Source organism: Meles meles, chromosome 7 (assembly GCF_922984935.1).
Source record: "Meles meles chromosome 7, mMelMel3.1 paternal haplotype, whole genome shotgun sequence".
NCBI classification, from domain to species: Eukaryota; Metazoa; Chordata; class Mammalia; order Carnivora; family Mustelidae; genus Meles; species Meles meles.
Genome location: NC_060072.1, coordinates 138,828,788 through 138,844,206, shown reverse-complemented (window position 1 = coordinate 138,844,206; position 15,419 = coordinate 138,828,788). Strand labels below are relative to the sequence as shown.

General features: G+C 39.1%; 1 protein-coding gene across 1 annotated transcript in view; it reads left to right on the top strand.

Moving 5' to 3' along the window:
- Positions 1–15,419, top strand: part of LOC123946516 (ankyrin repeat domain-containing protein 26-like) — a 166,323-nt gene that overhangs the window by 77,762 nt on the left and 73,142 nt on the right. Inside the window, 1 exon segment of the mRNA XM_046011878.1 lies at positions 13,362–13,514. Coding sequence (XP_045867834.1) covers positions 13,362–13,514 — 153 coding nt within the window.

Below are 15,419 nucleotides of genomic sequence, written 5' to 3'. Positions count from 1 at the left end.
CAAGTAGAACATTTTAATGACCCTGAAAAGAAACCCTTAATCGTTGCCCCCAGGCTCAGGCAACCACCAGTCTACTTCCCGCCTCTGTAGAGTTGCCCATTCTGAATATTTCTTATGTATAGGAATCACACGGTGTGTGGTCCTTTGCGACTAGCTTCCTTCGCTTAATGTTTTTGGGGTTCATCTGTGTCATAGCATATATCAGTGCTTCATTCCTTATTATCAAACAGTACTCCACTGGGGGCTAAAACCCTTGATCATTCATCATTTGATGCACCTTTGGGTTGTTTCCACTTTTTGGCCATTAACAATGCTGCTGTGAACGTTCATTTAGTTCTTGTCTAGACATCTGTTTTTATTTCCCTGCCATCACATTTGTATCCTCTCAGTTAATTGGGTTGATTTCACCATCTCTCAGTCTTTTTTTTTTTAAATTAACATATAATGTATTATTTGTTTCAGGGGTACAGGTCTGTGATTCATCGGTCTTCAAGAATTCACAGCCCTCAGCATAGCATATACCCTCCCCATGTTCATCACCCAGCCACCCCATCCCTTGCACCTCCCCCGCTCCAGCAACCCTCAGTTTGTTTCCTGAGATTAAGAGTTTGTCTCCCTCCCCAGTCCCATCTTGTTTCAATTTTTCCTTCCCTACTCCCCCAAACCCCCATGTTGCCTCTCAAATTCCTCATATCAGAGAGCGCATATCATAATTGTCTTTCTCTGATTGACTTGTCTCACTCAGCATAATACCCTCCCTTTAGTTCCATCCACATCATTGCAAATGGCAAGATTTCGTTTCTTTTGATGGCTGCATAGTAGTCCATTGTGTATATATACCACATCTTCTTTATTCATTCATCTGTTGATGGACATCTAGGTTCTTTCCATCGTTTGGCTATTGTGGACATTGCTGCTATAAACATTCGGGTACACGTGCCCCTTTGGATACCTACATTTGTATCTTTAGGGTAAATACTCAGTAATGTGGTTGCTGGGTCATAAGGTAGCTCTATTTTCAATTTCTTGAGGAACCTCCATGCTGTTTTCCAGAGTGGCTGCACCAGCTTACATTCCCACCAACAGTGTAGGAGGGTTCCCTTTTCTTCACATCCTTGCCAACACCTGATGTTTCCTGACTTGTTAATTTTAGCCATTCTGACTAGTGTGAGATGGTATCTCAGTATAGTTTTGATTTGTATTTCCTTGGTGCCAAGTGATGTTGAGCACTTTTTCATCTGTCTGTTGGCCATTTGGTTGTCTTCTTTGCAGAAATGTCTGTTCCTGTCCTCTGCCCATTTCCTGATTGGATTATTTGTTCTTTAAGTGTTGAGTATGATAAGTTCTTTATAGATTTTGGATACTAGCCCTATATCTGATATGTCATTTGCAAATATCGTCTCCCATTTTGTCAGTTGTCTTTTGGTTGTGTTAACTGTTTCCTTTGCTGTGCAAAAGCTTTTGCTCTTGATGAAGTCCCGATAGTTCATTTTTTGCCCTTGCGCCCCTTGCTTTTGGGGATGTTTCTAGGAAGAAGTTCTTGCGACTGAGGTCAAAGAGGTTGCCGTCTGTGTTCTCCTGAAGGATTATGATGGATTCCTGTCTCTCACATTGAGGTCCTTCATCCATTTGGAGTCTATTTTTTGGGTGTGGTATAAGGAGATGGTCCAGTTTCATTCTTCTGCTTGTGGCTGTTCAATTTTCCCGGCACTATTTGTTTTTTTTTTGTTTTTTTTTTAAGATTTTATTTATTTATTTGATAGACAGAGATTACAAGTAGTCAGAGAGGCAGGCAGGGAGAGAAGAGAGGAGGAAGCAGGCTTCCTGCTGAGCAGAGAGCCCGATGTGGGGCTCGATCCCAGGACCCTGGAATCATGACCCAAGCCGAAGGCAGAGGCTTTAACCCACTGAGCCACCCAGGCGCCCATGGCACCATTTGTTGAAGAGACTGTCTTTTTTCCATTGGGCATTCTTTCCTGCTTTGTTGAAGATCAGTTGACCATAGACTTGAGGGTCCCTTTCTGGGCTCTCTATTCTGTTTCATTGATCTATGTGTCTGTTTTTGTGCCAGTACTACACTGTCTTGATGATGACAGCTTTGTCATAGAGCTTGAAGTCTGGAATTGTGATGCCTCCAGCATCAAGCCTTGCATTAGGCTCCCTGCTCAGCAGAGGGCCTGCTTCTCCCTCTCCCTCTGCAGCTCCCCCTGCTTGTGTTCTCTCTGTCTGTCAAATAAACAAATTAAATGTAAAAAAAAAAAAACCCACAAAAATTTAATTATGTTGAGTTGAGCATCTCATCTTTTTACGTGTGTTATTATCCATTTCTATATCTTCCTTAAAGACCGAATCAATTATTTTGTCCATTTCTTTATTGGATTGTCTTTTCATTATTGTAAGAGTTATTTGCGTATCCTAAATACAGATCCCTTATCAGATATAAGATTTTCAAATCTTTTCTCTTATTCAGTAGCTTGACTTTTCGCTTTATTGATGGTGATGTTTGAAGCAAAGACGTGTTTAATTTTGATGAAGTATACTTAATCATTTTTGTCTTTTGGTGTCATATCTAAGAAACTGTTGCCAAATCCAGTCACAAATGATACACCTATGTTTTTTTTCTAAGAGTTTTATAGTTTTACCTCTTATGTTTTGAGTAAATTTTGTATATATGCCATGAGGTAGAGGTCTAATTTTATTACTTTGCATGTGGATATCCATTTGTCCTAGTACCATTTGTTAAAAAGACTATTCTTATTCCATTTAATTTTTTTATACCCTCGTTATACGTCAGTTCACCATAATGTAGCATTTTCTTTTTAGATTGTCAGTTCTAATACATTGATCTATATGTCTATCCTTATGTCACTGTCCAATCAAATTTTATGAGACATCTTCCCTAGTCCTCTGGTGAATTACCACTCACTTATGTAATAATAAAAGTCACTGTAGTAGAGCTTAACCTTACTCCTGTAGACATTTTTTGCTTCTTAAAAAGGAGACTTTTACCAACTTATGCCTTGCTGACTCCCTGATCCAATGAGAAATTAGGCTCAAAAAGCTAGAGTCCTATTTCTTTTCTCCATTCATATCTCTAGTCTCTCACTCAGTGCCTCGCATATCCATTTTCATCAGATCTTGGTTGTAGGATCTGCTGTCTACTATTTACTTCATTATGTTTTATGAACTTGTTATAAAGTGTAGACTCATCCGTAAATTTCACCATCTAGGACGGAAAAGATGAACTCTGGGCCTTCAGCTTTCCTGTTTTGAAATCTTGCTAATCCAAAATTGCAACTCACAATTCGATACTCTTTTGACCTGGTTCTTGTGTATAGCACTCGTGTTGATCCTATTCTTGGCACAGATCCTACATTCTCAGAAAACTCAGTTGTCTTTATCCATCTTCTTTTAGTTTAAATAGAAAGATATGTACTTTAATAGCTCAATACATAATTAATGGAATAAACATTTATTACATTATTTCCAGAATACAGCTGTAAATTATCAGGTTTTATTTAATGGAGTTATCAGAGACAAGTAGTAGATAATCAGTTTAAGTTCCAAAAAAAAAAAAAAAAATTTCAAAGCCTGTTTGTATGATATGGGAAAGCTTTGTGGCACAACGTAAAGACGAGGTGGTCTTACTTATCTGCCCACATAAACAAGCTTGGAGTAAGATAAAGGAGAAGGTTATATTCAATTTAAAGAATGCCAAAGGATAGTACATTTGGTTTTCTAATGAAAAGATTAAAAATGATTCCATAATGTTCTCTTTATTTCCTCACTGATGAAAACAGAATAAAGATTGAGTATTAGATTGATTAAAAAATACTCAAAGCTGCCTATTTCTTTAAGAATTTCAGTTAATGGAGATCAGGTAAAAGGTCAGATTTTGGTTATTAAACTATTTCTAATTTTTCAGCTATTATACTTCAAATCACATTGTCTCTCTGCTTGCAAGTTTTTCTTTTCCCCTAGCTTGAGGGGAAATTCTGAAAAGGCGTTCCTGCCAGTTGTAATAATTTGTAATTGAAGGGAATCTTAGAAAAATATCTTAAGAGAAAGGAAGACGGTGGCAGAGTAAGAGGAGCCTAGGTTCACCTAATCCCTGAAGACTAAGAGAACAAAGTCCACTAATAGAGAGAAGAGGCCACATCAAAGAAGGTAGGAAGTACAGAGATGTCGTTAAGGAGAGAAACAGGTCCTGGCTGCTGCAGAGGAGAAGGGAGTCTTGGTCATGGAGAAGGGCAGGAGCGAGACATGGGACTGCACAAAGAGAACATTTCCCTGTAGCCACTGGCTACACTGGAAAGTGAAAGGAGCTTAATTTCATGAGTTCTTACAACCAGGGGGACTTAAAACCTGGACTTATAAAGGTCACTGGGCTTGGCTGGGATAGAGCCTGTAGGGCGCTGTGCTGCTCTTGGAGAGAAGGCAGGCAAACAACCCGGGAACATACAGCATGGAAACAGTGATCTGAATGCTGTCTGGGGCATACAGTAGGGAAATTACTCTTCTCAGAGCATTTCCCTGAGAGGCAGTGTTCACAGAGACCCCTCTATGGGAACAAAGGCCATTTCCCTCCACTGCCTCTCAGCACAAGCAGAGAGCCATCTGTGGGAAGCAGTGCAGCTCGGACACTGGCTGCCTAATCTGCTTACACCGAGCACCCTCGCTTTGCACTCCAGTGGAACTGCCCTGCTCAATCATTCTTGCCTCAGTTCCACCACAGCAGGCCTTTCCCCCAGAAAATCAGCACAAGCCCCTGCCCACACCACATCTGACCAGATTCGGGAGGGCCTCAGTTCCAGTGGAGGTGGTGACAGGTCTCATTTCACAAGCACACCAGAGCACACCTAGTTCAAAGTTGCTACCTTCAGGCCAGGTACCAAACACTGCCCACAGCGCTTAGGGAGAGCCTCTGCAGATATCTGGCCTGAAGGATAGAGCAGCCAGAACACAACAGCAGAGTGCATGCAGCACACACTAGATACTCCCCTAAGCACGAGACCCTGGGCACTACATGATGTCTTTTTACATAAGTCCATTACTTTTGGGAGCAGATGATGTAACTGGCTTTTCTAACACAGAGAAGCTGGTAGACACTTAGATAAAATGAGAAAACAGAGGAATTTGTCTCAAATGAGAGAACAGGATAAGGCCACGGGTCCAGAGATTTAAGTGAGACAGACGTAAATATCATGGCTGATGGAGGATTTAAAGCAGTGATCATAGGGATACTCACCGGACTTGAGAAAAGGATGGACAACATCAGTGAGACCCTTACAACAGAGATAAAAGAGTTAAAAAAGAATCAGAGATGAAGAATGGAATAAATGAGACAAGAAGCACACCTAATGAAATGAACAGCAGGCTGGAAAAAAACAGAGGAACAAATTAACAACTTAGAAGTCAAATTAATGGAAAGCAATGAAGCCAAAGAAGGGAGAGAAAGAAGAATTATGCAAAATGAGACCAGACCTAGGGAACTCAGTGACTCCATCAAATATAATAACGTTCATGTTATAGGAGTCCCAGTAGAAGAAGGGAGAAAAAAGGTGTAAGAAAACTTGTTTCTAGAAATAATAGCAGAAAACTTCCCTAATCTAGGGAAGGCAACAGACATCAAGATCCAGGAGACACCGAAAACTATCAAAATCAACAATAGTAGGCCAACACCAAGACCTACTGTAATTGAATTTTCAAAATATACTGATAAAGAAAACATCTTAAAAGCAGGAAAGCAAGTCAGTAACTTCCAGGGGAAACCCCTTAAGGCTAGCAGGAAGTTTTTCAGCAGAAACTTTGCAAGCCAGAAGGGAGTGGTATTATCTATTCAATGTGGTGAATGGGAAAAATCTGTAGCCAAAAATACTCTATCCAGCAAGCCTATTACTCAGAATAGGAGATATAGAGTTTCCCGGATTAAAAACTAAAGGAGTTTGTGACTGCCACAAGAACTATTAAAGGGGACTCTTTGAGTGGAAAGAAGAGACCAAATGTGACAGTATAAGGCAGGAAACACAAAAGTAGCAAAAAATGAACATTTATATAAAAAATAAGGAACTCAGGAAAGAAGGATATAAAATATAATACCTTACCTAAATCATGGGGAGAAGAGAAAAGAATGGGCTCAAACTGAAAGACCAGCAGCTTAATATAGACGGCTATATGCAGAAGTGGTTATATACAAATTATATATCAGAAACCACTAATAGTGGTGCCTGGGTGGCTTAGTTGGTTAAGCATCTGACTTGATTTCAGCTCAGGTCATAATCTCAGGGTTGTGAGATTGATCCCTGCACTGCACTCTATTCCGGCCATGGAGTCTGCTTAAGATTCTCTTTCCCTCTCCCCACTCCACTTGTGCCCTCTCTAAAAAGAAATCAAAACCACTGATAAACACTCAAAGAGGAGAAAGAAATCCAAATATATCACTAAAACCAGTAAAACATCGAAGACACAAAAAATGATCAGAGAAAATCTCCAGAAACAACCACAAAGCAAGTAGTAAAATGACAAATACATATCTATCGATAATTACTTTGGATATAAATGGGGTAAGTGCTCCAATCAAAAGACACAGGATGTCAGAGTGGATTAAAGAAGAAGGAGAAGGAGAAGGAGAAGGAGAAGGAGAAGAAGAAACAAGACCCATGTATAAGCTGCTTGCAAGAGTTTTATTTTTGTCATAAGGACACTTGCAGATTGGAAGTCAGGGGATGGAAAAAACATGTATCCTGCAAATGGATATCAGAAGAAAGTCAGAATAGTAAGACTTAAATTGGACAAAAGAGAGTCTAAAAGAAAGACTGTAGTAAGAGACAAGAGCACTATATCATAATAAAGAGGACAGTCTGACAGGAAGAAGAGCTATGAATTGTAAATATTTATGCACCCAACATGGGATCACCCAAGTACATAAAACAATTAATGACTAACATAAAAGAACTAATTGATAATAATACAATAATACTAGGGCCCTTTAATTTTATTATATATGTTTTAAATGAAATTCATTGCTTTTATTCCTAATTGCAAAGGTATCCATGAAGACAATGTACAATTCAGATATTTTAGGAAGGAATAGAAATAACCAATAGTTGCGTACTTTCACACACCACTTACATCAATGGACAGATCAGAAATTCAACAAGGAAACGGTGGCTTTATATGATGCACTGGACTAGATGGACTAAAGAGATATATTCAAAATATTCCATCCTTAAACAACAGAATCCACATTCTGGAACATTCTGTAGAATAGATCACATATTAGGCCACAAAATAAGTCTTTTTTTAAAATTTAACTTTATTTTTTTTTCAGTGTTCCCAACTTCATTGTTTATGCACCACACCCAGTGCTCCATGCAATATGTGCCCTCCATAATCCCCACAACACCGGTCTTAATAAATACAAGAAGACTGAAGTCATACCATGCACCTTTTCTGATCACAATACTATTAAATTAGAAGTCAGCCACAGGAAACACTCTGAAAGACCACAAATACATGTGGGTTAAGTAACATTCTACTAAACAATGAATGGACCAAAAGGAAATAAAAGAATAAATTTTTAAAAAATACATGGAAGCAAATGAAAATGAAAACACAATTGCCCAAACTTTTGAGATACAGTAAATATGGTTCTAAGACGGAAGTATATAGCAATACAGGCCTACGTCAAGAAAGAAGAAAAATCTAAAAACAGCCTAACCTTCACCTAAAGAAGCTAGAAAAAGAACAAGAAATGAAGCCTGAAGTCAGCAGAAGGACGGAGATAATAAAAATTAGAGCAGTAGTAGTAGTGGGTAGCTCAGTTGGTTAAGCAGCAGACTCTTGATTTCAGCTCAGGTCGTGATCTCAGAGTCCTGGGATTGAGCCCTGCTTTTGGCTCTGTACTTAGTGGGGAGTCTACTTGAGGATTCTCTCATTCCCTCTCCATTTGACCCTCTCCCCACTTTCTCTTTCTCTCAAATAAATTTTTTTTTTTAAAAATTAGAGCAGAAGAAAACACTATAGAAACTTTAAAAAGACAAAAATAGAAGAGATCAATGAAACCAGGAGCTGGTTCTTTGAAAAAATGAATAAAACCGATAAAGCTTTAGCCAGAGCTATCAGAAAGAAGAGAAGAAGGACCCAAATAATATCACAGATGAGAGAGGAGAAATAACAACCAACACCACAGAAATGCAGACAATTATAAAAGGATATCATGAACAACTATATGCCAGCAATGTGGACAATGTAGAAGAAATGGACAAATTCCTAGAAACATATAAATTACCAGAACTGAAACAAGAATAGAAAATTTGAACAGACTGAAAACCAGCAAAAAAATTGAATCATTAATCCAAAAACTATGAACAAACACAAGTCCAGGACCAGAGGCAAATTCTACCGAGCATTTAAAGGAAGAGTTAGTATCTATTCTCAAACTATTCAAAAAAACAGAAAAGGAAGGAAAAACTCCAAATTCATTCTATGAGGCCAGTATTACCCTGATACCAAAATGAGACAAAGACACCCCAAAAAGAACTCTAAGCCAATCTCTTTGGTGAACATGGACGCAAAAATCCTCAACAAAATACTCGCAAACGGAATCCAACAATACATTAAAAAAATCATCACGATGATCAAATGGGATTTATTCCTAGGTTATGGGGGTGTTTTAATATCAGCAAATCAATCATTGTGATACACTAAATTAATAAAAGGAGAAGAATCATCTGATCATTTCAAAAGATGTAGAAAAAACATTTGAGGGGCACCTGGGTGGCTCAGTGGGTTAAATCCTCTGCCTTTGGCTCAGGTCATGATCTCAGGGTCCTGGGATCAAGCCCCACATCGGGCTCCCTGCTCGGCAGGGAGCCCGCTTCCCCCCCACCTCTCTGCCTGCCTCTCTGCCTACTTGTGATCTCTGTCTGTCAAATAAATAAATAAAATCTTTTAAAAAAAATAGCATTTGACAAAGTGCAACATCTATTCATGATAACAAAGTAAAACATCAATTCATGATAAAAACCCTCAACAGGGGCGCCTGGGTGGCTCAGTGGGTTAAAGCCTCTGCCTTCAGTTCAGGTCATGATCCCAGGGTCCTGAGATCGAGCCCCACATCGGGCTCTCTGCTATGCAGGGAGCCTGCTTCTTCCTTTCTCTCTCTGCCTGCCTCTCTGCCTACTTGTGATCTCTGTCAAATAAGTAAATAAAATCTTAAACAAACAAACAAACAAACAAAACCCCTCAACACAGTAGGTTTAGAAGGAACATACTTCAACATAATAAAGGTCATATATAAAAAATGCACAGGTAATGACATCCTAAATGGGGGAAAACGGAAAGAAAAACCTCTTAGATCTTGCTTCTGGTTATGGGCTTCTTCTGATTAGCACTGTTTGTCATTATTAAATTAAGCTTAGGAGCACCTGGGTGGCTCAGATGGTTAAATGTCTGCCTTCGGCTCAGGTCATGGTCTCCAGGTCCTGGGATCGAGTCCCATGTCAGGCTCCCAGCTCAGCAGGGAGTCTGCTTCTCCCTCTCCTCTGCCTCTCCCCCTGCTTGTGCTCTGTCTCTCCATATCTCTCCCAAATGAATAAATTTTAAAAAATTTAAAAAAATTAATCTTAACATTTATTACTTCCCACTTTAATGGAGACTAGTTTCTACTGTATAAATTATGTATCTTATTAACTCTTCTTGTCATCCGTTTTTCTATCTGTTTGTTTTTTCTTAACGAACTCCCCAACGTTTAGTGGCTTAAATAAATAACATTTATTTTGTTGACAAATCTACTGTTAGGAAAAGCGTGGCCAGGACAGCTTGTTTCTCTTCCCCTAGCTTCAGGTGGGGCAGCTGAAAGGCTTGGGGCTGGACCTGTTTGAAGATTTGTTCACTCACATCTGGTGGTGTTGATGCTGGCTATTGCCTAGGGCTATCGTTGGGGCAGGCACCCGAAACACCCGAAACACTGAAGGCACACCTGGACTCTTTGTGGCCTGAACTTTCTTACAAGATGGGGGGCTCAATTCCAACAAAGCTGCCTGAGCTGCAGAGCAAGGCAGAAGCTCTATTGTCTTTTGCAACCTAGCCTTGGAATACACATTGTGATGCTCACAATTCACCATATTGTGTTAGGAGAAAGTCACTAAGATAGGCCCATGGTCTTTTTTTTTTTTTTTTAATGGAATGAATATGTAAAACCTATGAGATTAAGAGTCATTTATGGTTTTTCTCCCTCCCAATCCCATCTTGTTTCATTTATTCTTCTCCTATCCCCCTAACCCCCCATGTTGGGGGTTGCTGGGGGGAGGTGGGGTTGGGAGAGGGGGAGGGGGTTATGGACATTGGGGAGGGTATGTGCTATCGTGAGTGCTGTGAAGTGTGTAAACCTGGTGATTCACAGACCTGTACCCCTGAGGATAAAAATACATTATATGTTTATTAAAAAGAAAAAAAAGGACAGATGAATACCCAACTTTTGGAGCAACATGGACAGGACTGGAAGTGATTATGCTGAGTGAAATAGGTCAAGCAGAGAGAGTCAAGTATCATATGATTTCACTTATTTGTGGAGCATAACAAATAACATGGAGGACCTTGGGAGATGGAGAGGAGAAGGAAGTTGAGGGAAATTGGAAGGGGAGGCGAACCATAGGCGACAATGGACTCTGAAAAACAACCTGAGGGTTTTGAAGGGGCAGGGGTGGGAGGTTGGGGGAACCAGGTGGTGGATAATAGGGAGGGCACGTATTGCATGGAGCACTGGGTGTTGTGCAAAAACAATGAATACTGTTACGTTGAAAAAATAAATAAGTTAATTAAAAATAGGTAAAAAAAAACCACAAAAACCTATGCACACATTTAAAAAGCAGCGTGATTTACCCACTAGCCACAATTTTTTATATTCCTCCCACATGAAAAATACACTCACCTCCCCACCATACCTCCCATAAATCTCAGTTCTCCTGGCACTGGGTTTAGGCCTGAGTCCAACATCTTATCATCTTAGTCAGGTACAGCAGGGATAAGGTGCCTGAAGTATAGTCCCTTGAGTGCAAGTGAACCCTTGTGAATTAAGGAAGACAGTTCTCTACCACTCAAAATGGAACACTCTGCTAACCTGCTGAGGACTCTCCCATTGAAAGCAGATGGGAGGCACACTAGTCCATAGCAGTTTGGAAACACACCCTGAAGCATGCTGTCAGTTCTTCAGTTAGGACTTGGTCCTAACCACCCGAATGCTTCTCCATGGCTGTTTGCTTTACTCTTTGAGCTCTTGGTTCTGTCCTTTTCCTAAGGAATGACCTGTGTTTGTAGCTGCTTTTTCAGCCTGCTTCCTCCTGGTGGGACTTCTAAGACTCAATGGCCTATTTTTAGTTTGTACTATCTTGGTCTCTTTTAGTCCAAGCTCGCAAACACTGTTTTTGCTACTATAATTCTCTTCGTTTTTTGAGTTTTCCGTGAATATGATTGGATTTCATGCCATTAGAAAAGCCATTCTCCTGGGTCTTTTTGAGATAAGCTTTTCACCTCAGGTTTCCTGTGCAGCTCTCATTTGACAATGCCTTTCAAATTCTCATACTCTTAAGATCCTTAAAGAAATTTGAGGCACATCTTAAATCCTTCTCAAGTCTTAATAAAGGGTTTATAGTTTTGGCTTCACCCATAGGCCGTGTCTTCCAGGATTTGCTTTTATCTCAGAAGCCATTTCTTTATTTTAGCGTTATTTGACAATACAGCATGTGGAGAGGCTGTAAATGAGGAACAGGTAGATGAACCCAGTAAGTCCTGGTTCCTTCATATTGAATAGTCTTTCTTTAGCTTCTCTCTCCTGTCAGTTTTACTTTCAAGTGGTTTGTGGCACGAGTTCCTTTTCCCTCTAGTGTCATTTTCTTCACTTGTCTAGAAGCCTTTGCTGTAAGCCTCTTCAAGGGCCGTCAGGTTTCCGCAAACAGTCATTGGAAGCCCTTTTGGTTTTCATTCTTACTCTTCTCTGCTTCTCACTCTTAGTTTTCTTTCAGGTTCCACCCACCACCTGGTTCAAAGAAGGTTTAGTTTTAGTTTTTTGGGTTATTTTTAATGGCAGCATCCCATTTTAATATCAGTGTCTGTTTCAGTTATTTATTGCTGTATAATAAACCATCTCATAACCTAGTGGCTCAAAACAGCATTTATCTTGTTCACAAATCTTTGGACAAGGCTGAGTAAGGCCAACTCATTTCTTCTTCATTTGGCATCACCTGGGATGACTGGAAGCTGGGAACTAGAATCTTCTAAAACCTCGTTCATGCACATGTTGGGCTATTGAGGCTGGCTTTGGGCTAGGATGTTATCCTAGGATGTACAGTATCTCAGTACTTTTTATACATATATACATAAGTATAAGTATATATATATATATATATATAAGCATAAATATATGTATATATACATATACATATATACTTTGAAACATTTATACATTTATACAAACTATACATGGTAGCTTTATATACATTTTAGGCTGGCATAATTTTATTCCTATTTATATAAATTTGAATTTTTAGTCTGAAATCATGTATTCTTATGACCTTTTAATCCTTTGAAGGCCCTTACTTTTCATTAAATCATAATTTGGGACAACTGTGATGAGCTTTAGCAAAACTATATTTGATTTAATCTTCCCACTGCTATTTATAATTTTTTAAGCAATTTTACAAATAATTTGCTCATTTCAAAGCTCAATTACTATCATTTGGGCATAAGTTTGTCCAACACAAGGAGAATTGTAGCTCTGTAATTTATTAATTGGGCATTGGATCTCCATTTTCAGATTAATGAGGGGTGGCAGGATTCTTGTGTAGCAGGAATGGAGGTCAGGGGGAGAGGTGAAAGCCAGGTCATCTAGGGTCTTGAAGGCCATTAGAATGACTTCACTTATGTTCTGAGATAGTTATCTGTTAAAAGGGTTTGAGCAGAGGATTGAACATGTGAGGAACTCTGACATTAACTGAAGCCTCTAATAAAGAAGAGGGAAAACATTTCATACGGTAGAATTTACCAGTGTTAGTCCCACCTATATACCCATTTGTTCTTGAGACTTCAGTCGATTGGGAAGCTTTGCGAAAATTCATCCACAAGGAATGGATAGTGGGGCTGAACTAATTATCTCAGTAACATAATACTGACTAGGCAGGATAACATCTTTTTGTGTCTTTAACCAAATTCATTAAACAGCCATAATGTGTACATGATAGGAAAAGGAGATGAACTGATGTTTGTACTGAAATTTTCCGAGTACATAGGTTAAAGTTATATGTTGTTAACATAATTTAATAGTAAGATGATTTATAAAACCAGTAACAGAAATGTCTTATTAGGTCGCTGTGAGACAACTTCAAGAAGAACTGGCCGATACCCTAAAAAAACTATCTATGTCAGAGGCTTCACTGGAGGAGACATCACGTTGTCGTACGAATTTAGAAGATGAGGTACAGGACTTAAAGAAAAAACTGGCTCAGAGTAGGAATCAGGTATGTATGAAATGTCACATGTCAAGTTAATCTGTAGTTGGTTAAATAATATGAAGTGTTTTAGGATGCTTACTTCCATGGACCACTTCCTTCTGTATTTTCATTATAATTAATTTAATATAATTTTAGTATCCCCACAATGTACTTATTTCTTAAACTTTGACTCTCATTCTGTTATTTGTGTTATACATTTTTCTCTTATAGTAGTTACCCTTAGGAAAGTTGAAACTTACACGTCATTCCTCACAGAAATTGGGACTTTTTTCCTACTAAATAATTTTTCTAAAAGACTTATTTATTTATTTGTGGTGGGGGTGGGGGTCGGAGAGGCAGAGGGAGATGGAGAGAATTTCAAACAGACCCCTTCCCAGAAAGAGCCCCATGCTGGCTTGATTCCATGACCCATAAGATCATGACCTGAGCTAAAATCCCCAGTTGGATGCTTAACCAACTGAGCCACCCAGGTGCGCTAAACAATGTTTTTTAATGATATCTCTGTTATCGTGATGAGCTAAGCCGTGTAAAAGCAGAAGATAATGTTTAATAGAATGTTCCAGAAACTTGTCTTATTTTTCATCTCCACTCTTTTGAATGGATACAGAATCTGTACTGATTTCAGGATAACTTGTATAGAAAAGTGATTTCCCAAACCAGTTGAACTTAGACATTTCCTTTGTTTTCTTTTCCTCTTCAATATATAATAAATGCACAGAAATATTTAGATCATGTATACACCCAAAAGAGAGAATTAAGAAAATTATCTAGGTGTTGCCATTGGATTTTTTTTAAAGCTTTATTGAGATAGAATACACATTCCATACAATTCACCCATTTAATATGTGTAGTTCAATGTTTCTGAGTATATTGATAGAGTTGAGCAACCATTACTGCCATCAAGTAGAACATTTTAATGACCCTGAAAAGAAACCCTTAATCGTTGCCCCCAGGCTCAGGCAACCACCAGTCTACTTCCCGCCTCTGTAGAGTTGCCCATTCTGAATATTTCTTATGTATAGGAATCACACAGTGTGTGGTCCTTTGCGACTAGCTTCCTTCGCTTAATGTTTTTGGGGTTCATCTGTGTCATAGCATATATCAGTGCTTCATTCCTTATTATCAAACAGTACTCCACTGGGGGCTAAAACCCTTGATCATTCATCATTTGATGCACCTTTGGGTTGTTTCCACTTTTTGGCCATTAACAATGCTGCTGTGAACGTTCATTTAGTTCTTGTCTAGACATCTGTTTTTATTTCCCTGCCATCACATTTGTATCCTCTCAGTTAATTGGGTTGATTTCACCATCTCTCAGTCTTTTTTTTTTTTAAATTAACATATAATGTATTATTTGTTTCAGGGGTACAGGTCTGTGATTCATCGGTCTTCAAGAATTCACAGCCCTCAGCATAGCATATACCCTCCCCATGTTCATCACCCAGCCACCCCATCCCTTGCACCTCCCCCGCTCCAGCAACCCTCAGTTTGTTTCCTGAGATTAAGAGTTTGTCTCCCTCCCCAGTCCCATCTTGTTTCAATTTTTCCTTCCCTACTCCCCCAAACCCCCATGTTGCCTCTCAAATTCCTCATATCAGAGAGCACATATCATAATTGTCTTTCTCTGATTGACTTGTCTCACTCAGCATAATACCCTCCCTTTAGTTCCATCCACATCATTGCAAATGGCAAGATTTCGTTTCTTTTGATGGCTGCATAGTAGTCCATTGTGTATATATACCACATCTTCTTTATTCATTCATCTGTTGATGGACATCTAGGTTCTTTCCATCGTTTGGCTATTGTGGACATTGCTGCTATAAACATTCGGGTACACGTGCCCCTTTGGATACCTACATTTGTATCTTTAGGGTAAATTCTCAGTAATGTGGTTGCTGGGTCATAAGGTAG